The 23,691-nt window shown below is 37.7% G+C and overlaps 1 protein-coding gene across 4 annotated transcripts in view; it reads right to left on the bottom strand.

Annotated features, from left to right (window-relative positions):
* The window catches only part of HHIP (hedgehog interacting protein), a 94,785-nt gene that overhangs the window by 34,053 nt on the left and 37,041 nt on the right, over positions 1-23,691 (bottom strand). For 3 of the 4 annotated variants that reach the window (XM_073892301.1, XM_073892300.1, XM_025873995.2), the window contains exons 5-7: positions 4,109-4,260; positions 3,560-3,733; positions 2,688-2,831 (exon numbers count right to left, since the gene is read on the bottom strand). In XM_073892301.1, coding sequence (XP_073748402.1) covers positions 2,688-2,831; positions 3,560-3,733; positions 4,109-4,260 — 470 coding nt within the window. The remainder of the gene's footprint in view (positions 1-2,687; positions 2,832-3,559; positions 3,734-4,108; positions 4,261-23,691) is intronic. The other variant, XM_073892302.1, reaches the window with a different exon arrangement.

Below are 23,691 nucleotides of genomic sequence, written 5' to 3'. Positions count from 1 at the left end.
TGGAAAACAGTGTTGCATTGTTTTCAGGTTTCTCAACTTTGATATTATTGACATTTTGAGCCAGATAATTCTTTGAGCAGGGGACTGGAAGGTGGAGGAGAGGGAAGGTTCTGTACTGAGCATGTAGGATGTTTAGCAGCATCTCTGGCCTCCAGCCACTAGATGTCAGTAGCAGGAACCCCTCCAAAAATGTTCCTAGACATTGTCAAATGTTTGCTGGAGGCAAAATCATCCCATTGGCAATCACTGTTTTAGGTCAACAAAATACATTAATGACTTGACAACCGAACCAAACCATTGGGACTATTAAATAAACTAGAAAACAAAACAACCTGAGAGTAAGTTCTGGGTCTTAAGAGATGTTAGGAGTCATGTGTAGCAATCATCTCAACAGTAACAACAACTACAAAACAAAAATTGTTGCATCCAAATGATCCCATTCATAATAGGGAAACTATAAGCCTGACCTGTCAAAGATGAGTTAGTTGTTCTGTGGCAACAGTCCCTTTATTGTCCTCTTTAATTCAATGATTCACAGAGTACAATGCCTGGCAGGGAACAGGACACAGACGTGATGTGACTTAAGGTGGAACTAAATCCATACAGGAGGAGAAATTTTTCCCATATTGTCTTCCTTTTAAAGATGGAGAAACTATGACAAAAGAAGGTTTGATCTCTTTCTATCAGGAAAAGAGCAAATCTGGAAGGAAAGCCCAGGTCTCCCAAAGGTGGAGATGCCATCAGGCCTAGCTCTGGCTGAATACCGTGGCCACTGAGAGCCACTTAACCCCTCTAACCTTTAGTTTCTTATGGAAAAAAAGAGGTGGGACAGTGAAACTTCTCTGTATGATACCCTATGGTGGGTCCATGTCATTATATATCTGTCCAAATCCACAGAATGTACAACCCCTAGTGAACCCTAATGGAAACTCTGGACTTTGGGTGATAATGATGTGTCAGTATTGGTTCATCCATTGTAACAATGTCCCACTCTGCTGGGGGATGTTGCTAATGGGGAGGCTATGCCTGTATGGGGGTCAGGGGGTTTATGGGAAATATCTATGCCTTCTGCTCAATTCCAGCTACCACTGAGTACTGCTGAGAGGCATAAATAAGATAATGTGCGTTAGATACTTAGCTCAGTACTCTGCACCTAGGTGCTTAATACAATCCAGCTTTACTTCTAGCCAATAATTGTTTTAGTTTCCTTTCTGCTTTATTAAATCTTTCTCTGCTTGAAATGCTCTTGGAGGGAGGCACGACTTCCCTTTAGCCCGCTGCTGCCAGAGGAGGTAAGACACCATGGCACAGGCATCCTGCCATATGCAAGGTCTGAAAAGGGCCTCACCCTGTGTTTTTGCACTGAGGGCCCAGGACCCCCGGGAAGGTTGCACGAAAGCTCCAGTGAGACTGTGGTGACTCAGGCTGCTCAACTTCAAAGTGCTCTTTGCGGTGGTATCTGTGAGTTCTGAGCTATAGGAATGGAATGTGACAGTTTCCTCCACATCCTGAACCCACCTTAAGTATTCCCTGTCGCAAAGATTTTAAGATCTGCTGAGATGCCAAAAAGGAAATGAACTGTAGACTTGGACTTTGATGGAGGGGAGATGAAGGGCATGAGGGATTATAAAAATAAAAAGTTTGAGAAATACTCACCTTGCACATAGTGAACACTCAATAAACATTAAATAGCAATAATAACTTAGCTAGTAAATGAATGAATGTGGCCAAATATCCCGTAGTATGAACAAGAGACCACAGATTGGATGAAGCTTTCATCATGGAATTGCTATATTATACTTCATAGCATTTTTTTAAGTGTACTCCAAATTTATCACTGTACGTACATCTTAGTACTCCTTTCTTTATAGTTATTATAGTAAACCATCAATATGAATTCCTTTAGTATCTATAAATTTTTTTCAAGTGAAAAAATGTTAACATTGAGCTCAACTCCTTACGAACTGATAGTGCATCATCATACGTTAAGTAAAGCTATGATAAGAACTATAATTTATTTAAAACCTACCATGTATTTCAGGCACTCTACTTTGTACTTCAATCTAGATTTGTAGTAAATCATTATAGCCTCTTTGCAAGGTAGCTATTACCACCCCGATTTAATGTGTATGGAAATGGGGCACCTCTTGGTTCCGGCTCAGGTCATGATCTCAGTGCGGTGATCTCAGGGTGGTGAGATGAAGCCCCTTGCGGGGCTGGGTGCTCAGTGCAAAATCTGCTTAAGACTCTCCCTCACCCTCAGCCCCTCCTCTCTTCTCTCTCTCAAATAAATAAATCTTTAAAAAAATGAAAATAAAAAAATAAATGTGTATGGAAATTTTCATTTTGGAGGGCTTAAGGAGAAAATCTAGAAGGTTTATTATCTCTCTAAATTTGAACAACTGAAGTCTTAATCATTACACCTGCCCAACAGCATTTATCTAATAACACTCCAGAACCTTAAGGCAATTTTTCTCCATGAATCTGTCCTTTTCCATATGTCTAACCTGCCTTCTCAATCTGCTTCACACATTAATAGAAGAAAGAGTGCTCAGATAATGAGCTGGTGTGATTCTGGGGGCGCAACCTTGGCACGACCTCTGTGCCTGGACCCCTCTTTCTTTTCCCAGGTCCCCAATCCCGGCCTGGCTTTACAGCAGAGGCACGAGGACAGATCGTGTTCTCACCTGCCTGGATCATGCAGGCCGTGGGCAAACACTTCCGGGGGCTGGTTGGTGCTGTTGAAGTGCGGGTTGCTCCGTGGTATGGAATAAGGCACGTTGCACATATCCGTGTCCACGTCCAGCCGGAGCACCGAACCTGTGAAATCACTGAGATATTGGAGGACAAGGTTCAGTGTTTCTGCTTTTGTTATGTATTTCACCTAAACCAAATATAAGGAGGTTGCCCTACGGTCCAAAGAATCATTCCCTCATTTGAGACAAAATTATTTAAAGTTACAAATTCCGAATCGTGGGAAATGCAACCAGGGGTAGGTTGGCTTCAGACAAGCGGCAGCACCGCGATGCAGCTCGATAGTGGCCGAGGACGGCAGCATCAAGGGCGTGCCACATTTTGCAACTGCTCTTTATGTTTTGCCAATCCATGCACTTTATGCTCCCGCAGAAGCGCCGCAGGACTCTGAGTCCGGCCTGCAGTGTGGCCGCGTTCGGATGCACGCGCTCGAGCGTGCGGAGGGAGCTGTGCCTTTCCCAGCCTGTGTATCCCGCAACCCACGCGGCACTAATGCACTTTAGAACATCTGGGTACAGCGACTTCCAAAAATACCATCATCGTATGGCTAAATTCCTCTTCATCTTATAAAAGTTAAATATTTAACCAAGGCGACATAATTCAAAGACAGTTTTTTTTTTTTTTTCCCAAAGACAATTCTTAACTCACCGGCTCTGACACACCCCCACCCCCACCCCCGCGGCTGGCTGACACTTCAAACATTCTTTCTTTCTTTCTTTCTCTCTCTCTCTCTCTCTCTCTTTCTTTTTCTTTTTCTTCCTTCCTTCCTTCTTTCTTTCTTTTTCTTTCTTTCTTTCTTTTTTACCTTAAACCATCCATTTCTTCCATATCATCCAGTGTGATCATCCCATCACCAAGAATGACGTATAAAAAGCCCTCGGGACCAAAGAGCAGTTGCCCTCCTAGATGCTTTCTGTGGAGTTCTGCGACTTCAAGAAATACTCTGGCTGTTCTCAAATCAACTTGATGGGGATTTTTTCTACATCGTGGGGAGGAAGCAATATTATAATTGTTAAAGATGTAAGGTGAACCCACCAGAAAGTAAACCGTACACAAATAGGGGAGAGACAGCGTGTAAATAAGGAAACATATGCTTAAAATGGATCTAATAAAAATTCCCGATAGATGACATTATTTTCTATGTTTCAGAAGAGGCATGTAAGCTGAAAGAGAACTGAGGAAAAGTGCCAAAGCTACCATTTCTCTCAGTTCTCCTTAAGGACACATATGTGGTTTTCAGCAAGAAGGAGATTGTGGTTTAATTACTGTCACCTTAACTTCTAAAATAATTAGGAAGAGATAATGAGAAAATAAGACTGAAAAATATTTATGCTTCAGGGCATTTTAGTGATACCTGGATACTGTGTATTCCACAACTCGAAGAATGTGGTCATGAGGCCCGATAGCCCACCGTTCTTGGTTGGTGGTATAAGACACATAGAGCTTTCCATTTTTCTTGTAATTGGGATGGAATGCAAGGCTTAGCAGACCTCTTTCATCTCCTCCCTGCAGTCAAATGAAAAACACAAAGAATTGTGAAGTTAATTATGTTCTTTATTGTGTTTCAACGGGAACCCCAAAAGAGTCTCTCTCTTTCTTCTGGATAATCTTTGCCCAAACTCTTTTCTTTTCTTCCTTGACTACTGCACAAAAAAGGATTATAAAACATTTCACTTTACAGAACTCTTTAAGAGTTAGAACAAGACAATTGTCTTGTGTGGTTATCTATGCACAAGACCCTTACACCACTTTTGTCAAGTGATTTGTGTATGCAATCTCGGGAAGCTAGGAAGACAAGTTTAAGTGCTACGAAGAATTCTTTGCCGGGTTACTAGGTTGCTTGTAGTTCATAGAAGACAAATAAAAAGGTTCATAATCAGCAGTCACTTCTAATCCAAGTCTCCCAAACCTAAAACACAGTGTGGGCTGCCAACTCCCACTGTCTTGGCAATATGTTTAGAAAACAGTTAAATTGCTTGTGTAATATGTAAACCTTTGTTTTACCCTGGAGGCATCTACATCAGTTGTCACAACGATGGTGGTCTGTTCATCATAACTAGGTAATAAGCAGCCTTGGCCTATCTACATAGGAATGAGGTATTTTTACATGTATCTTTCACAGCATAGAGCTTTTCTTTATAGATGGATGGAGAAATGGGAGCAGAGCTAAAAACCAGGGCTGGCATGGGGGTGGGAGAAATACTAGAGAGGAAAGGGAACACTAGGAAATAAAAGAAAGATCCTAAACAACTTTCTTTGTTATTATATGAATGTCAAGAATTGTATATGTTAGGCATGCCAAATGCTGTAACAATTAAAACATCATCATGTTCTTAAATAGAAAGGCATTTTATCTTTATTTTCTGCTAATTCAGCTTGATGAAACTCAATATGGTCTGAACATTTGTTTTATCCCACAAGTAGTCTAGGGATTTCTATAATGAAATTAAAGTATCTGAAATTATCTAGATCAGAGTTTTAAAGTTCAAAGTCTAGTAAGCTAGTGAGCGCTTTCTCTGTAGTCTGAGGAGTTATCCAAACTGGTGAAAAATGTGACATGGAAACTGTATGAAGCAACTCCTCCTAGTACATCACCTTTACCCACGTGATTGCATCACACACCACGTCTCCTGTGGCGAACAGCTGGAAGCGACCCCTTAGGAGTCTTACAGGAGGGAAATGATCTCCAACACTGCGACTTCTTCACAAGGTCACGCTCAGTAATGGAAGCACCCTCATGTTCTTCTCCCCCAGAAGAGCTTGTGTTACTACCAAAGCAAAGAGCTGTGTGTGGTTTGGATTCTACATGGATTGAAGAGTTTAACATTTTAGGCATAAAAGCTCACTTAAAGTCAACTTTGCTTGATTTAGCTCTTGGCCTAGAGAAAAACTGCTTCAGATATATGCCATCCAAAGTGGAGACATCCAAACTTTAAGAGCGTGTAAATACTAAAGTGGATGTAAATATCCCAGCACTACCAAAACATTATTCAAGTGTCAGAAAAGTCAACCTCTTCATCTACATGTCACAATATGCTTAGTATGAATTTCAATGAGAACAATCTTCTTGAAGGGTATGGCTCTAGGATCTAATGACTATGATTAATGAAAATGAGTCTCTTTTTCAGTTTATCTTATAATGATTTTAATATTGATTGGATGTTGCTGTTTTTTAGTATTTTCATTAAACAAATATCTCTTCTTAGGATACATTGAAAGCTGGGATGCATAACTAAGGACTGGTTGTAGAAAAGCACATTTAAACCGCTTTGACGGATGGATAAAAAAGCCGAGGGGTGGGATTTAGTTTGTGATTAATTCCTCTTCCGAGTGTATTTCACTTTAAAGCTGTGAGTGCAGGGTAAGCACTTTATGCCCACTTCACAAATATTTGTGTTCCACTATAAGAAGCTTTTGCTGAAAGTAGTTCTTTTGTAGTTTTTAATCAAATCATCTGAAATACAATTTGAGTTGGAGAGCAGCATGGCTTAAAACCGTGCTAACTGCTTTTCAGGAATTAGGAATGTAGAATTCATGCACCGTAGAAAGATGGGGAAAGAGATTTAAACAAATCCATAAGTGACAGAAGACAATTGTTACTTCAGAGATTCACCTATTGCATGAATGAATTTGGGGGCATCACTGCATTTGTTGAAGTGCCAAATACGGAAACAGAATGAGACGTTGTAGGTTGTAGGATTGTAGGATTTCCATTTGTTTAATTATTACATATGATTTCGTATTTTTAAAGTCAACTTCCTGGTGCAAAGTAGTGATTTGGTTGGCTTAGAAACATGACTCATGACTCTTAAGTTATTTCAGAGAAATACTTTCATAACTATATTGATGTAAAATTTCATGTATTATGTAAAGATGCTAGAGTGTCTCTCAAAATTAGCTTTGTAAACTATGTAGTGTAACATGACTCCTAATGTTCAGAGACTGTGAAGGGGGACTATACCTAAACTGTCAGGAGATTAAAGCATCTGTATAGGCTCACATTTAGCTTGAATTGGCCTTCAGAGTTACGTTGTCTATTTAAAGTATGCGACTGACAAGCCGTGATTTACCTCTCAAATGCAAACCTATGTTTGAGGTATGGTCCATTTTTCAAGATCTATATGGAGAAATAGGTTGGTTGGCCATTAAAGGTTTAAATTTTGGAGCGGGGTCTGCTAGAGGCTACTATGCCAGAAACACCATTAGGTTCTCTGGTTGCTTCAACTACAGTCTCCACCAGGAAACTGTCCAGTCTGAGACCCTGACATTTGTGCCAGGAGGCAGGGCAGGCGAGCAGACCAGTTCTCGTGGCTCAGAGGAAAGTCCTTGTGCTAATGTTACTGACTCTTCTTCTTCCTCCCCATCCTTTCCCCTCAATTATGTGTAGCTTTATGGGATGAAAATCACGCACTCCTTCCAGAAATGTCAAATTATCAAATTGTTTCTAGTGAGCATCTGGGGAGAATGAACCTCTAGTGATGAGTTCAGTCAAGCTGGCTGAAAAGGGAGAAAGACGATAGAATGGCGAATGGAAGAGTCATGGTCCAGGGAGCCATTCCTTTCAAAAAGACATTGACTTCTAACATTATACTTTTGGAAACATTAACCAATGTCCAAAATGCTTATCCTGACTCATGTGAAAAGCAGCGATTTATCAAAACATTCTTATTATAGTCTGTACTTCATTATTTTTTTAAACACTTTTTTATTATGTTATGTTAATCACCATACATTACATCATTAGTTTTTGACGTAGTGTTCTATGATTCATTGTTCCTTCATTATTATTGATATATTGATATAATTGTATAGTTATAATTGATTATATATTGATGTAATTGTACTTATTAATACTGAATGCTTGATGTGCAGAGATTGTGCTTCTGGGAACGTACATCAGTGCTAGAAATGGGCAAGTAATTTACAAATAACACTTTAGGTTCTCTCAGTTTGGGGCTAATACTTTTTTTTTTTTAAAGTTCACTGACTGAAACCTTATCCAAGCATCATAGGCTACCTACCATAGGACCCTTCCCTCCCCTTTGCTCAGTTTTCTCCACCTGCATCAACTTCTGGGCAGCGTCACACCAAGCACAACTGATTTTTCAAAATCAGGCAGTTGAATGATTTGAAAATAATGTCCCTGTATACTTTAAATTGACCATGTTTCAGAGTAAATCATAAAACCCTCCTAGAGACTTTAAATAAGTAATTAACCGCCATTCTAGTTATCATTCAGCTTTCAGGAGCAATTTCACAGGGTCAACAGAAAAGAGATAAATACCCCAAAGAGAGAGTATTGATGATTTTAATGTGAGTACAAGATCAGATCCAGTCCTATAGTTTTGGGACAAACTCTTCCCTAATGAACATATCAAAGTTCTAACCAATTGACCAAGAATATTCCTCTTCTTTGAAGAAAATGGAAGTATCTATTAGAAAAAGAGAAGTAGGAACACCTGGGTGGCTCAGTCGGTTGAGCGTCTGCCTTCGGCCCAGGTCAAGATCCCAGGGTCCTGGGATCGAGTCCCACATTGGGCTCATTGGGCTCCTTGCTCAGAGGGAAGCCTGCTTCTCCCTCTGCCTGTCGTGTTCTCTCTCTCTCTCTGACAAATAAATAAATTTAAAAATCTTAAAAAAAAGAAAAAGAGAGGTAATGATAAAATGATTATATAATATATAATATATAACATAAATAAATATATATATAATGATTTTTTTAAGAGAAATTGTGGGCATGATCTTTCATTATGATTTGTAAGGAAATCATTCCCTTCATACTTTCAATGTGGTTAAAGTCAATTTTTTCTGATTTCTATCTTTAAAATTTGCCTTACTCTTTTTCAGGGAATGCCGACTTAAATATTTTAGGAAACAAGACTGGGCAGCACTGAACTAAAAGCACCATTTCTCATTTCTGCATAGTTTTTCTTAGTGACCCTTTGGCAAATGACTAGCTCCAAGTTTGGTAGTCTACAGAATGGCCTTATGGTATCGAGAAAGCAATGAAATGTAAATTAAACTAAATAAAGCAGTGCTAAGTTCAATATATACCTTGTTATATATAGTCTTTGTAAAAAAAGTTTGTATTTGACATTCATTCAACAAATATTTATCAAATACCTACTATGTGTTAGGCATTGTACTTGGCACCAGGGATAAGACAAGACAATTAAGAAGAACCAGTCTCTGTCCTTCAGAAGCTAATAGTATACACACAAAGTCAGATAACAAAGTAAGTTTTTAGTTGTTTCATTCTCACCATACTTCCTGATGCTGAGTTTTGGGTGCAGGGGAGGGGGAGAGTTAAACATTGCTACACTATTAGAAATGTGCATGGCCCAAGAAACAAGTATTAAAGGGAGTAAATACATATTCTGGGTAACTTTGGACAGGCTAATTAGTATATTAGCACCCAAGGTCTCTCCACTCTAAAACTTGGTGAGGAAAAGAAAAAAGCTTCGTTTTGTGAAATCTAAATTATGTGAAGAATATTAAGTAGAGTTTCTACAAACAATAAGACCATCTTCCAATTTATTTTATGCATATGACACAGGTATGAATGAGGACCTCTAGTAGAATTGGTGTTCTCTTAATAATTAAGGAGTTTCTGAGAATTAACATAAGAATAGAGTGGTGGTATTTTTAAAATTCTCTATAAAATAGATACTTTTATTAAGAGGCAGGTCTTCCTTATTAACTGTTACTTGCATATCTACATTTTCTGTTCCTACACCCCAGGAAAGGAACAAGAGAACTTGGAAACCAATGTAGGCTCCTCCTCATGCAAAAACCTTTGCTTCTCTCAGACTGCAAACTTTTGTTATTCCAAAATGAGAACTAGGTTTGTTTGAGAATTGTTAGTTCAGAGACAATACCAGATGTATTCATTTTCCATTGCTGAAGTAAAAAAATTACCACTTAGTGTCTTGAAACAACACAAATCTATTATCTTAAAATCTGTAGGTTAGCATCCAACATGGGTCTCCCTGGGCTAAAAATAAATGTGCTGGCAGGGCTGTGTTTCTTTCTGGAGGCTCTAGGGGGTAATCCATTTCCTCTTCCTTTCCAGCTTCTAGAAACCATGTGGCATTTCTTGGTTTTGTTCTCTTCCCTCCAACTTCAAAGCCTGAAACAGGGATGAATCCTCCTCCTATGGCAGCACTCAGGCCTCCTCTGCTCCCTCCTCCACTTTTAAGAATTTGTGATGCCGCTGAGCCCACCCAGATAAACCAGAATAATCTCCCTATGTGCGATCTAGCAATTCAATTCCATTGCAACCTTAATTCCCTTTGCCATGTAAAGTAACACATTCCAGGGATTAGGATGAAGACATCTTTTGGAGAGGGGCATTATTCTGCCTACGACATGGATATTTTAATCTGTTTTTTAAAAGGATCCAAAGTACTTATGACCTGAGCCATCTTGGCCATGCCCTACTGGGAGCATCCTGAAAGAGACAAGTTAAGTTCATCTATAAATTCACAGAGATACTTAACGGAAGCTTTGTCACAGCAAGCACCCTCTCTTAGCTGTCAGTAATGAAAGAACAGCCACCACCCTCTAAAATGAAGTAAGAACACCTTTCAGAATTGAGGAGGAAGAGGAGAGGGAGAAGACCATCAGGTAGCATGTGGACACATATGAACTCAATCACAAGCAAAACTGCTGTGTTTATCACAGGATGCAAAGAACGTAAAATTAAATGTAGACAAACCATTTCTACAAACTAGAGGATTTCAAGCTCACTAGAACTGTATTGTTTTGTTTTGTTCATAAGTTTTGAAACATGCTGTAGAGTATTAATTTCTTCATAACTCCTGGAAAAGATGAGAAACAATGCTTTTGGTAGTTTCAAAAGTGTAACTTGGACTCAGAAGGAGTCAGTTCCCTGAGGATCCTGCGTTAGCTTATAGGAGGGGCTGCATGATTTGGTTCTGTGGTATAATGAAAAATATATTTGGTCTTGGTCCTGGGTTCCTGGCCCAGAGCTCCTAAAACCATTGGAATTTCCTGAGTGGCAGGTGTGTTTTTGTTAATCACAATAAACCCCTGCCAACCTTACCTGAGTCTATGCTAATGAAGTGACTCTTGGTGAGCCCCTGGATAGCTTCAGTATGAGGGCTGGTAGCCAGAGGAACCAAAAATGTGATTAGCAGATTGGAACTTTCAGTCCCCACCCCGACAACCTCCAGGGAGTGAAGAGAGACTGAAAGTTGAATTCAATCACCAGCACACATGATTTAACCAATCACATCTAATGATTTAATCAGTCATACATAATAAGGCCTCCATAAAAGCCCTAAGCAACAGGGTTTAGATAGCCTCCGGGTTGGTTAACATAATGAGGTGCTGGGAGGGTGGCATGAAGCACTATACCTTGCCCGATGCATCAATTCCATTGGGCTGTTCCTGAGTTGTAGACTTCATAATAAACCAGTAATAGTAAGTAAAGCAATTTCCTGAGTTCTGTGAGTTAGTACGCCTGAGGGGAGGCTTATGGGAATCCCTGAATTTGTAGTCAGCTGGGCAGAAATGTGGACAGCCTAGGCACCCTATTTGCAACTGGTCCTGGAATTGAAGGCAGTCTTGTGGGACTGAGCCCTTAATCGGTGGTGTCTGGGCTAACTCTGGATAGTAAGCCTCAGAACTGAAATTGTTGGACACCCAGTTGGTGATGAATTGGTTGGTGTGGGGAAAAAAAAGCTCTCATTTGGTGTCAGAAAACACTCCAGAGAAAATCTGAGAGGTTCATTAGCCCATCCTCCTTGCCGGAGAGAAGGAGATCATAATCAACTCTGTTGAAGAAGTTGAAGTTAAAGAGTACTTGGGAAAAACTTGGTAGTCTTCCTGTCATATAAATCTTACTTGGAGATTAACATTTTTATAAAATATCTTGTGTCATTTTATTATTCATTCTTTGGCTTTTTTAACCTTTATTCTCTGAGAATGAAACCAGCCACAATATACTCAGGACCTATTATAATAGCAATAGTTTTCTTCTTTTCTTTAAGATGTCTCCTATCGGGGCGCCTGGGTGGCTCAGTCGTTAAATGTCTGCCTTCGGCTCAGGTCATGATCCCAGGGTCCTGGGATCGAGCCCCACATCAGGCTCCCTGCTCAGCGGGAAGCCTGCTTCTCCCTCTCCCACTCCCCCTGCTTGTGTTCCCTCTCTCGCAGTGTCTCTCTGTCAAATAAATAAACAAAATCTTTAAAAAAAAATAAAATGTCCCCTTTTTTTCCAGATTTGGCTTTTCTTTTAGATATGTTTTTAACTTACTCCAATTATTCTCTTGGTTTCCTGATAACTGAATGCTCTTCAAGGTACTGTCTTGTCTCTTCAAGGCCTCATTCTGGCTTCATTGTATTCACCCACTGTTCTAGTTCTCCAAGAAGTAAATACAATTTTCAAATGCTTGCAGGACCCAAGCTCACCTCTACCACACTCCCCTGACAAAGAAATCTGACCTGCTTCAAATGAAGTTGGAGAGCTGCTGGAGGACACCCAGCAATTCAGTTTTTCGGAAGTTTCTCATGAAGTCTATGATTTCTGTTATGTAGCAACTGGTTCGTGTCAAATCTGTGTTTAGGACTGTACATTTTATCTTCTGAAGTGAATGCGAAAACAGACTTAAAAAGAACAAATGGGAGCTATTCTGGATAGAAACCGCTAGACCACCAGCTTTCCTCAACAATTCTCTTCCCCACTCTTTTCAAACATAAACTAAATAAGTCAGTCATGCTGCGTTTAAGTTAAAACCTACACAGAAGAAAGATACTAAAAGTGGTTCTTTTCTAGAAATCCAGCTTCCCAGCTGCTTCTTATTCCAAATACTAATGTTCTTTTGATATCTCACACCTATGGGGGGAAAAAACGTATGAACATACTCAATTATGTACTTAAAAAGTATTATGGCCAGAATATTTTATGTGTGTATTATATCATTTATTTTATATAAACTTTATGTTTAACAGGTGGAATGAAATTTCATCTTTCTCTTTTCCCCTAAGCTTTTTACCCATTTGAACTGTGATATCAACACAGTATGGCTTATTAGATAGTGGATTGACTTGGACCTTTTATCTTGTCCAGGCAGAGCTGCCAAAGAACCTGTAATAGATGCTGCCCAAGGAATCCAGTATGATACCAGGGAATGGCTTGAATACTAGGGACTATTTGTCTCAATATGTGTCAAAGGATAATAATATCTGTGGTATTCCAAAGTTCAGTTCTCCAAGACATCTTCTCTAAAAGAAAAAAAAAAAGCCTCAATAGAATTAAACTGTGTGAGACATCTATTTGAAATAACAAAATAATAAAACTACAAAAATATCAATTCTCAAAAGCAAAATCCTGGCCCTAAATACTTTTTTGAAGAAGGAAAATTTATAGAGATTTTTTTTATATTTTTTAAATTTATAGAGAAGCATTTAGAGAAAGCAAAGCTTTGATGCTGTGTGTTTATGCTACATGAAAATAAATTAACAAGAGTTTGACAAAATCTACAAGAATACTCATGGCAATTAAAAGTGAATAAAAATGATAAGCAAAAAAGTTTTGTAGCTCCACTAAACTTTGCTATTACAACCTAGCGGTTTAATACTTATTGGACCTTAGATTTGAAAAAGTACACATTTCTAGACTGAACTGTAAATGGATAAAATATTGGGCAGCTACCTTGTTAGACGCAGCAAAATGTCAGATGTGTAAAATAGGAACTAGACCAATTTTCCACTAGACTGCAAGCTTCTTGAAGGCAGGGATCTTTGGTCTTTTGGTGTCTTAGGAAAGACCTTATCCACATTGGAAGCCTTGTTATAAAAGGTAACATAATGAATTCTTCCTATGGGCCAGAGACCTTTCTAAGTAATTTACAAGCATTATCTTGCTTAAATTTTATAACAACTCTAGAGTTTAATATGATTTTGTCATTGTCTTTATGTTCTGGATAAGGACACAGAGACATAGAGGATTTGAGTAACTTGCCCAAAATGTACAACCAGAAGTGGCAAAACAGAGATTGTCTGTGATTGGAGGACAAATAATGTAAACAATTATGTGACATTGTCTGTGATTGGAGTACAAATAATGTAAACAATTATGTGATACTGCCCCACCAACTAGCTCCTAAATGAAGAAATGAACAAACAATGGATAGATTGTATTTCCTCATCAGTATCCATTGTTGATAGCTTGAGACATTACTGAAACAGTCTTACTTAAATTTCCAAAACTTTATGAGGGAATAAAATGAAGGTTATAGCTCAAGTTATTTTAACACAAAGGTTAAATTAGTTTTAGGGCAATATGCTGATACACTATCTGTAAAAAAAAAATCCTGAATTGTGTATATTTCCATGGTGTAAGTACTCTCACTGTGGCCAATTTCAAACCGGCAAGTTGATGTCACTGACTGGTATCTGAAGAGACAACACAATTAGCTCTTGCAAGCCCATGACCACCACTGTAGAATACTTCTATTCTCCTTCAAACCTCTTTTATTCTTTCCCTCCCTTATTATTGTGCTCCTTCCTTTCTTCTCCTGCTTTAAAATTTTGGTTTACCTGTCCCTTTCAATGTGAAACACCCAAATATTTTTGTGAGTTAAGCAGGGGTTTAAAATCATTAAATAAGTCATTATTTAAACATGAGGGAGGAGGTATTTCTTACAGGATTTGTATTTACTTTATTTATTATTATTATTATTATTATTATTTTTCTTACTGGATTTTTAAGTGAAACATACATAAAAACTAATATGCCACCCAAGAATAGGGCAGAACACTCAGGAATCCTTTTGAGGGGTTTACTTGGTTATTTAATGGGGCAAGTGAAAACTTCTCAGTATCTTTCCTCCCTCTCATAAGCTTGTTTAGATAATCAAAGAATGTAAAATCACTTTGTAAATTGCAACATGCTATTTGAATAAAAGATAACTATTATAATGGATAGAGAGGTAAGAGCCATCCTCAAATTCAACTGACCTGTCAAATAGTAAGATTTTGGAAGGGAATGTTATTCTGAAATACAGAATGTGTAGTCCTACATTTTAATCAGATGAGAAATACATTTAAATGATGTACAGCAAGTATTATCTCGCTGCCTATCATTCAAAGAACTTTTAGACTTCAGAAAATTACAGGCACAGAAAGGCATATTTATACTTATATTTAGACCAGGCTCACCACATAGCTTTGATAAAGATCATTCCACATCTCTTCAGAAGATTTAGATGGTATCTATTACCAATGGCTTATTAATAAATGATTTGAAAGACTGGAGGTAATCAGATTTTATCTTTGAATCAAAACATACATTCTTCACCACTGCAGGAATATTATCTTTTTTTTTTAGTTAAACAAATACATATAGTGTTCATATACTCTAAGGTTAAACACAAAATAATTTTTTTAGAAATCAACCCCAACGTTTGAGTGTTCTCTAATGATGCTGATGCAGATCACAATGATCTTCCCCCCCCACCAAAAACAAACTCTATCTGAAAACACACTTCCAAGATTTATGATAAAAACATATGCCTTCTTGATATTGACAAACAGCTGTGACAATGACCTCAGAGCAACATTGAGTAGTATAACACATTTATATGAATAAAAGATACTGAATTTAGATTCAAACTTGGATATCCAATTATAAACTAAGGAAGAATTTAAGATTATTCAAAAAGTGTATGAGACAATGCACATCCATTCAAAAAATATATACATATACCCAAAGAATAAAGGAAATATTTATGTTTGGGGAGTTCCATTTTTTCCATCTTATACTCTCTCAAGGATTTCCTTCATAGGATCATTCTTAAAGTATATTAATTTTAAGAAATTGTTAAATTGATGAATGTTGGGCAAAACTTGTTAGTAATTTCCACAAAGCCCCCCAATTAATTTTACTTAATGAGTAGGAAAAAGAAGATATCCTTCTATTGTCTTGCAGCTTGGAAATATGTCTCTTAGAATGACTTGGTCTATAATAAAGAAAAATATTTTTTCATAGTTTATTAATAAAGGTCTTAAGAAAGTTAATGGTTCTTATGTTTATATGAATTATTTTTATTCTTATGGAATAAGTAAATTTTTATGGAATTATTAGGAATATTAAATCTTTAACTGGAAAACAAATGAAATAAAATGGACTAATATAATTTTTTTACCATCCTTAAAGCTAACACCTTTGAGGCATAGAGTCTGACCATTTTGTTTTAAACATTAAACCTAGGGGCACCTGTGTGGCTCAGTCATTAAGTGTCTGCCTTCGGCTCAGGTCGTGATCCCAGGGTCTAGGGATCGAGTCCCGGGTCGGGCTCCCTGCTCTGTGGGAAGTCTGCTTCTCCCTCTCCCACTCCCCCTGCTGTGTTCCCTCTCTTGCTGTGTCTCTCTCTGTCAAATAAATAAATAAAATTAAAAAATAAATAAAAAATAAATAAACATTAAACCTAGAACTATAAAAAAACATTAAAACATAAAAACATAAAGCATGGTCCCTTGATAGTTTCATCTGGTCTATACCTCTGTGGCTTGGGAAGTCTTTTTTGTCCTCAGAAAACAGAAGATTCAGGGTCCTTTTAATGAAAGAAAATCACAATATTAAAAATAAATGCTTAACTACAGCAAAGGGTACAAAATTGTTTTTAATGAATTTGACCTCATCCTTTTATCAAATTTGTCGTTTATGATGTGTGGCTAATATGGTGGTCATGCAGCTAAAAGCATTATCTTCACATCATTATATCGAAATATAACACTAGGATACTTGAGTTTCTTAGCCATGTTTCATTGCTTTTGCCATTAAATATTTCCTATTGTTACTCTAAGAACTCAAATTGGCTTATATGAGAACAAACATTAAACAATTAAGATTATTGCTTTAAAGAAACCTTGAAACCCCCCCCCAAAATTTAGACCACCAAGAAGCACTAATAAATTTAAGAAAATATGAGGTTTCCTCTATGTGACTTCTCTTGAAAAGTTATGCAATAGATTACTGCAACTTCAAGGTCATATAAAAATTATGGTACTTTAAAAATTATTTTCTGAGTAGGGTTTGTATTTACGTGATTTACATGTCATTTAAACTTGCAATTTATCAAAACAGTAAAATCAAATTCTTTGAATCTTTGATACTTTCATTAATCACTATCTTGCAAAATGATAAAACGCAGGATTTTGGCAACACTACAAGACTAAAAATGATCAATTAAAACATTTTTACATTGAAAAACCACTCCTATTCCAAAATATCAATAGCTACAAATCAACATTGAGAAAACAAACTTTTGCTATGTGTCAGATATCCAAATTCAGCAACTCTTTTTGGTATTTGACATATCACATATTTATACTAATTCTGAATAAAAACAATTGATACATATTTCTGAAAAATGTATCCTTGATGTTAAATTAGGTAACATTTTAAAACATAGATTTTTGCAGTTTCGTGTAATCAGGAAAGTATGATACTATTCCATAGTATCTATTCCAGAATACGTATGGGAACCATATATTATGTGGTTTTTCAGGTATCTGAAAAATCTGAAGTCCACATTAAAGACAGGAAACTAATTATAAAATCACGAAGGAAGACTAAAGGAAGACTTGGATTTCTTAAGTTCAAAAAAGAAAACAAATCTGAGAACACATACCTTGCCTCAAGTACATGAGGATTAATTTTAAAGAGGACAATGTCTGGCTGTTCACCTTTTCCATGGAAGTGTCACAGTAGGACAATTTTCAATGCACAGGAAGCTCTATTCCCTACAATTCTTAATGACACATTTTCTTTAAATATCTAGGGATAATGTAATTTGGGGCCAAAAGCCAGAATCTGGGGAAACTTCTGATACTCAAATTGCGTGAGACTGTGTTCTTAGTTGACTGAGGGAAGAGCCGAAGAGAAAGACAGACTAGAGTTTTCTAAGGTCTATAATTCAACCATAAGGTCTATGCAACCATTTGGACAAAACTGGTGACATGCGAATGCTTCCCATTTTAATGCACAGAATCACCATGCAGAGAAGAATTCCTGGTTCTAAATCAAATGAAGTGTTTATAAAGGTTCCACTTTCCTGACAGGCAGCACCCACTCTCTGTAACACTTGTAATGTCATTAACCATTTATCCTCGCTGACCTGATGGCACAGCCCTTGCTCTCAGATTCCCAGCACTCCGCTCAGTCATCAGGGGTAAATAGGGTAAGCCACTTGCTTCTGTGGCATGGTTGCACCGAACTCCTATTCATTTGTGTTGAAGAGCATGGGCTCAGGGGTTCAGATTGCCTGGGTTTGGAACTTGGCTCCTTCACTTGTTAGCTTCTTGACTTAGCCCCTCTGTGTCTCAGTTTAATCACCTTCAAAACAGGCACATTTCCTGTCTCCTGGGTTGTCTGGAGGTAATTAAGGGAGAGAGGGTAGATTGGGCCCCCCACGCTGTTGGTACTCAGTAAAAGTGAGCCACTGTTACTATGCCATGACCATGGCTATTGTATTCTAGTTGGCGAAAGAGACTTTCAACAAGTAAGCCCTCAAATAAATACATAATTAAATGTTGGGGAAAAGGGCTCTAAAAGAATAGGGTGTCAGGGGAGAGCATATCCAGGGAACCTAATTTAGACGAGGGGGGTCAGGGAAGACCTCTGTGAAGATGTACATTCAAGCCGAGACTTCAGGGGGGCAGAGGAGGAGATGAGAGAAAAGTCCGAGGAAAGAAAAATAGCATCTCCCAGAGAGAAACTTTTATTGAGTATAATTCTTTGGGAAAAGAGAAATGTGAGGGAAGAGCACAAGAGTGGAGAGACTCTCCCGTATTTGCTCCTGACCGTGAGAGGGTTAGGTATCTGAGGGCACACGTGAATGGAGCGGGACAAATGTGGGTTCTTCACTATGAGAGCTGGACTTGAGTCCTTGCCTTGTCACTTACAGGCTGTTTGACTCTGGGAAAGTAATAGAACACCCTTGAGCTTCAGGGGTTTTTCTACTGTAAATGAATTATAGCTTCTCCTCCACAAGACTTCTTTTTTAATGACAAATACACAAAATAAAAGTTCACCATTACTAGAACTCAGCTGGTGTGTATTAGATGCGCGCTAATAGCTCCCTTTCCTCCTTGCACTAGACGGCAGAGAGGTGGGCTTGCAGTTCAGGTACCTGACAGAAGGCAACAGGAATACTATCCTTAAATGGAAGGGAGAATTGGGAGTTTGAGATTATTACCAGGGACGAATCATCACTCATTCATTCACCGATTATTCTGCCAGAGCTCTAAACCCAAACTAAGATGCCACTCTTGAAAAGTAAAAGGTCCCCTTCAAAAGAAAGGACAGGGCGCCTGGGTGGCTCAGTCAGTTAAGCGTCCGACTCTTGGTTTCAGCTCGGGTCCCGATCTCAGGGTCCTGGAATCGAGCCCCACGTCAGGCTGGGTGCTCGGCGTGGAGTCTGCTTGTCCCTCTCCCTCTGCTCTTCCCACTGCTCTCTCTCTCTCACATACATAAATAAAATCTTTAAAAACTAAAAAGGATAATTCAATTATTCCTCCTAAGCACTTATAATTTTTTTCATTTCAATAGGGAAAACTAGTTTTTTCCATTTCGATGGAAAGCTGCAGTGAGATAAAATGTTTGACTTTTTTTCCCTCATTGGATAGTGTGTGTGACAAGTGACTTTAGGGGTGAGGGCCTCGAGAGGGCTCTGATGATAACACTTGATTTTTCTCATGTGTGGCATTTGCAGTAAAGCTGCTTGTCTTACTGCATATTTGTAATCATTTGAAATCAAATAAGGGAACCAATTTATAAAGGCCTTCTTATATATGAAATCTAAATTTACACAGGCTCATTCAGTTATGTCAATAAAGATACTTATGTTTGTATTAATACATGATGTTTGAATATTTAAAAAGAAAATATAAACATAAACACATTAACAAAAACTATATAGATACTTCAAGAATCATCATACAGTTAAAAAAAGTAAAATTCTAGAAACAGCAGTTCATCAGCCAAATTATGGACACAAATATCGGCAATATTAACAAACTATTTTGTTCTTCTCTTTTTAAAATATTTCCAGACACAAAATATATTGTCTTTTATGCTCCACCTATAAGCCTGGATTGTGGGAATCAGTGACTTGAAATGTGAAATTACTTATCAAAATTAATATGCATGATATAAAACTTCTTAAGGACTTTTTTCTTATAACCAAAACGTAAGGCCATGTTGATGTGAATATTAGAAATCCAGGTATCCGGAAGCCCACATTTTTTTTATCACTATAATGATAAGGTAAGTTATCTCTTTTATTGGAAAACTGGCAATCTTTCCATCGTGTGATAAACAGCAGACTACCACAGATACACGTGAGATTGTCTAGAGAACTCTCAAATGTCAGTGAATATTCTTTTTTATAACACCACACGTCATTTCAGAACAGTCTAGAAGCAGGAAATGGCCTGAGCCAGAACTGCCCTTATCAATGCTGGAGTAACCTTGGCATCTGTCCATTGTGCTGGTTAAAGCTAAGTTTCCTTTGAACCAAGTTATTTTCTGATAAAAATCAAACTGGAGTTAAGAAAAGCACAGACAGGTAAAGGACGACTCATTTTTTTTTCTTTGGCTATGGAAATTTTTTGTTTCTATCGTCTGTGTCAGATGATTAGAACAGCCTTCCCCCACTTCTTTCACACAGGTTTGTGAAAAAAAAATCCGATCATTTTACTTTGCCTCCTTAAAACAGTAACAAAGCCTTCTGACTCTCACCACCTAAAGAATTAGTCCAAAGTATTTAACAGGGAACACAAGACCCATAACAAGACAGCCCTAATCTTCTTCTCTAGAAAAGGTATGACTTCCGCTTGGTATTAGTAGAAAAAAGGAGCATATTGCTAACATATACAATAGTTGTGAAAAACCTTTCTCTGATAGCGACAAGTAATAGGCTATAAAATACTGGTCTAAAATTGTTTTTCCAGTTGTAGACTAAGTGAAGCAGTGGTTCAGACAAAAATAAAAGTAATTATTTCCCATTACAAGTTTTAACAAATTTGTGCTTTACTACCATGTTGTTTTTTGGGATAAATGGGTAAAAGACAACTAATGATAATATAGTAGTCCTAGAATCACTTCCTAGGATTACTGTCACTAGAAAACATAAGGCAAAGAAAGTATTAGGGAGTAACACTAGACAATTTGTTTTTCCTTATAACTACTTGTCTAGAGCTTCAGAGCACAAACACTAATAAAAGTCAGTCATTATTATGATGTCATGCTCATAATTTCCTTAGAAATAAACTAGCAAGTACAAAAAATATTTATAATGTACGACATCATCTATGTGCCTTTCCATTGCTTAAACTTTGGGTTATATTTAGTGAGGTTTCCTGTTTGTTATAAAGAACACCTTCTGGGTGAAATAAAATACATTAATAAAAGCGTTCTGAAGTCAAACTATCTTTTCAAATTGCATATGTGCCGGTGTAGCTTAAACACTACGGCCCAAGACAACTGTATGACCTGATCTGGCATATTAGGAAAAGACATTTTCATTTTTGCAACCTAAACTCTTTGGAAGGTATTTATCTATCACTGAAATGATTTCAGTATCTAAAACCAGCTCCTAAATGTTATCTGCCTACTGGTATGGCATGGGCCCTAGATGACATTAATAACACACCAAACTGTTTGGAGAAATGAGTGCTCCAACGACATTTTCAGTTAGAATTTTTGATGCTCCCCCACTTTAAACCCATAAAACGTCTATGCCCTTTACCCACATTCAATTTCCGAGGAATTACATCTTGCACAGAATGGGAGACACAGGAGAGTTGAGAAGTTTTGTGTGTCTGAGAATGAATTCTCAGCCCTTCCATTCTTGCATATAACTTCTTGAATGATGCATTTCCTCACTTCCCATTCTACAGGTGTTTCATCAGGCAGAGTTAATGAATTTCTACCACTTTACATAGTCTCTTTGACATTTAACACCCTCCCCGTGACATGTGCCTTTTGGAGTATAAAATGGACTTAGAAAAAAAAAAGAACAAAAGAAACTCACGTTTTTTCAAATACATTAGAAGGGCATAACCCTTCCCCACAAGTTCTAATATTTAGACTCTCAATTTATTTTGGCAGAAAAATCAAACTTCCCACTCACCCAGGATAGGGGAAGGCTTATCTCACCACAGGTGAAACTTTTCCCTAAGACCTGCATGAACATTTTCACCTGTTGGCTGCTTACAACTTCAAAAAGAATCTATCATTAACACTACAGAAGGGCCCTCTGTCAACCAGCATCAAACTGGGGCTCTTCTAGCAAGCCACACTTAGCTTCCTTTACCATTTATATTGCTCAAGGCCAAATCAAACGTAGCTACCTTTTCTGCTTCAACAAGTTAGTCCAAGGTTGACTCCTACTTAAAAACAGGCTGCCTGGATAAGGAACTTGATGAGTGTAACTTTCTATTAGTTTATTATGTAACGCTCATAGAAGACAGCCCCATTGGGCATCAGTGCTGATTCTGGAAACAAAATTTTTTTCAAATGTTCATAGACTGGATTTTAGATAGTTATTGGATGAATTTTGCACAAGTACTCAAGTCAGACAGCATGAATTTGAATCCTAGTTCTGCCAGTTACAAGATATATATCTTTCAGAAGATTACTTAACTTTTCTAAAAATGAGTTTTCTTATCTATAAAATAGGATAATAATGCCCAGATTACAGGACTATTGCAAGGATTAAATGGAAGCATATTTTGCAACATCTCCGAAATGTAGTGGACTTCACAAAGGTGCATCGCCTTCTCTAAACCAAAGGTATGTAGAAGACTGGCTGTATAAAAGATGAATTTGCCAGAGACTCTCTTTAGCCCCTTTCTGTTCGGCCAGCGTCATCTGAGGGGTCATCTTTTACACTGAGTAGCTGTCCTCCTCTACCCCAAAGCACTCTACCTTTATGAAAGCAATGTTTATTGCAATGTCACAAGGCGGGACACATGAAGAGAATATTATTAGGATATTGAAGGAGACATAAGTAGAATGACCTGCTATAGTATTCGTTTGTAACCAATGAATGATACGGGGACTGGCTAAATATCACAATCACATAGAATGACAAAGTCACGGTATATTACCAAAGAATAAATCACCTTTGCCCTGAAGACTTGATCGTTTATTTTAAGCCAAGAAGTCATGGAGCCTGAGAAATAAAGAGTAATGCCTTGAAAGACAATGATTTGGAAGGAAATCCAGGCTAAGCATCTTTCTTTTCAGTGTTTATGCTTTCATACATATTGTGAGAAAGTTTTTGTCCCTGTGACTGTTGAGACCAGAATAAAGTCTATTGGGAGCTGCTTTGCCGAGAATGCTGTGGCCTTATGACAAGCCAGTAAATAGCTCTACAGTCTCATTCCTTTGTCCCCTTCTTTCCACTCAGAGTCGTTTACATCTTTAATAACCTTTTAATAGTCTATATGAAGTCTATAACTTACTGGTCTAAGTTGTTATCAGAAATTTTATTTTTAAGTACAATTTAATTTGGATATGCAGAGAGCAAATGTCTTCCCAATAATTTAAGAACATTTCCTATTTTTACTTTGTTTTCAATATTTGAGAACATCTTTAATCCGCCATTTCCCCCCCGCCCCCAATCTAACTCCAGTAGCATCTTTAATCCCAAGACATCCTACTCTGGAAAAGATACAGTTAACGCACTCAGAATCATAGATAACAAAATATTGCATTTTAACCAGTTTTTTTCCTTGAACAACTTTTATGCTGTTTTCTACTGATTTTTTTTAAACCTTGCAACATTTCCCCAAAGACTGCTTCTCACTAATTTCCTGGCTCTTAAAAAAATCCCTTTTCTTTAAGTTTGGTGTCATAATAATACTTCTCAGAGCCTCCAGGGAGGATACTGAACTTAATTA

This window comes from Callorhinus ursinus, unplaced genomic scaffold (genome assembly GCF_003265705.2).
Source record: "Callorhinus ursinus isolate GAN/ISIS: 27379988/994484 unplaced genomic scaffold, GSC_fseal_2.0 scaffold4, whole genome shotgun sequence".
In the NCBI taxonomy this organism is placed as follows: domain Eukaryota; kingdom Metazoa; phylum Chordata; class Mammalia; order Carnivora; family Otariidae; genus Callorhinus; species Callorhinus ursinus.
This window is presented reverse-complemented; position numbering and strand designations above follow the sequence as displayed.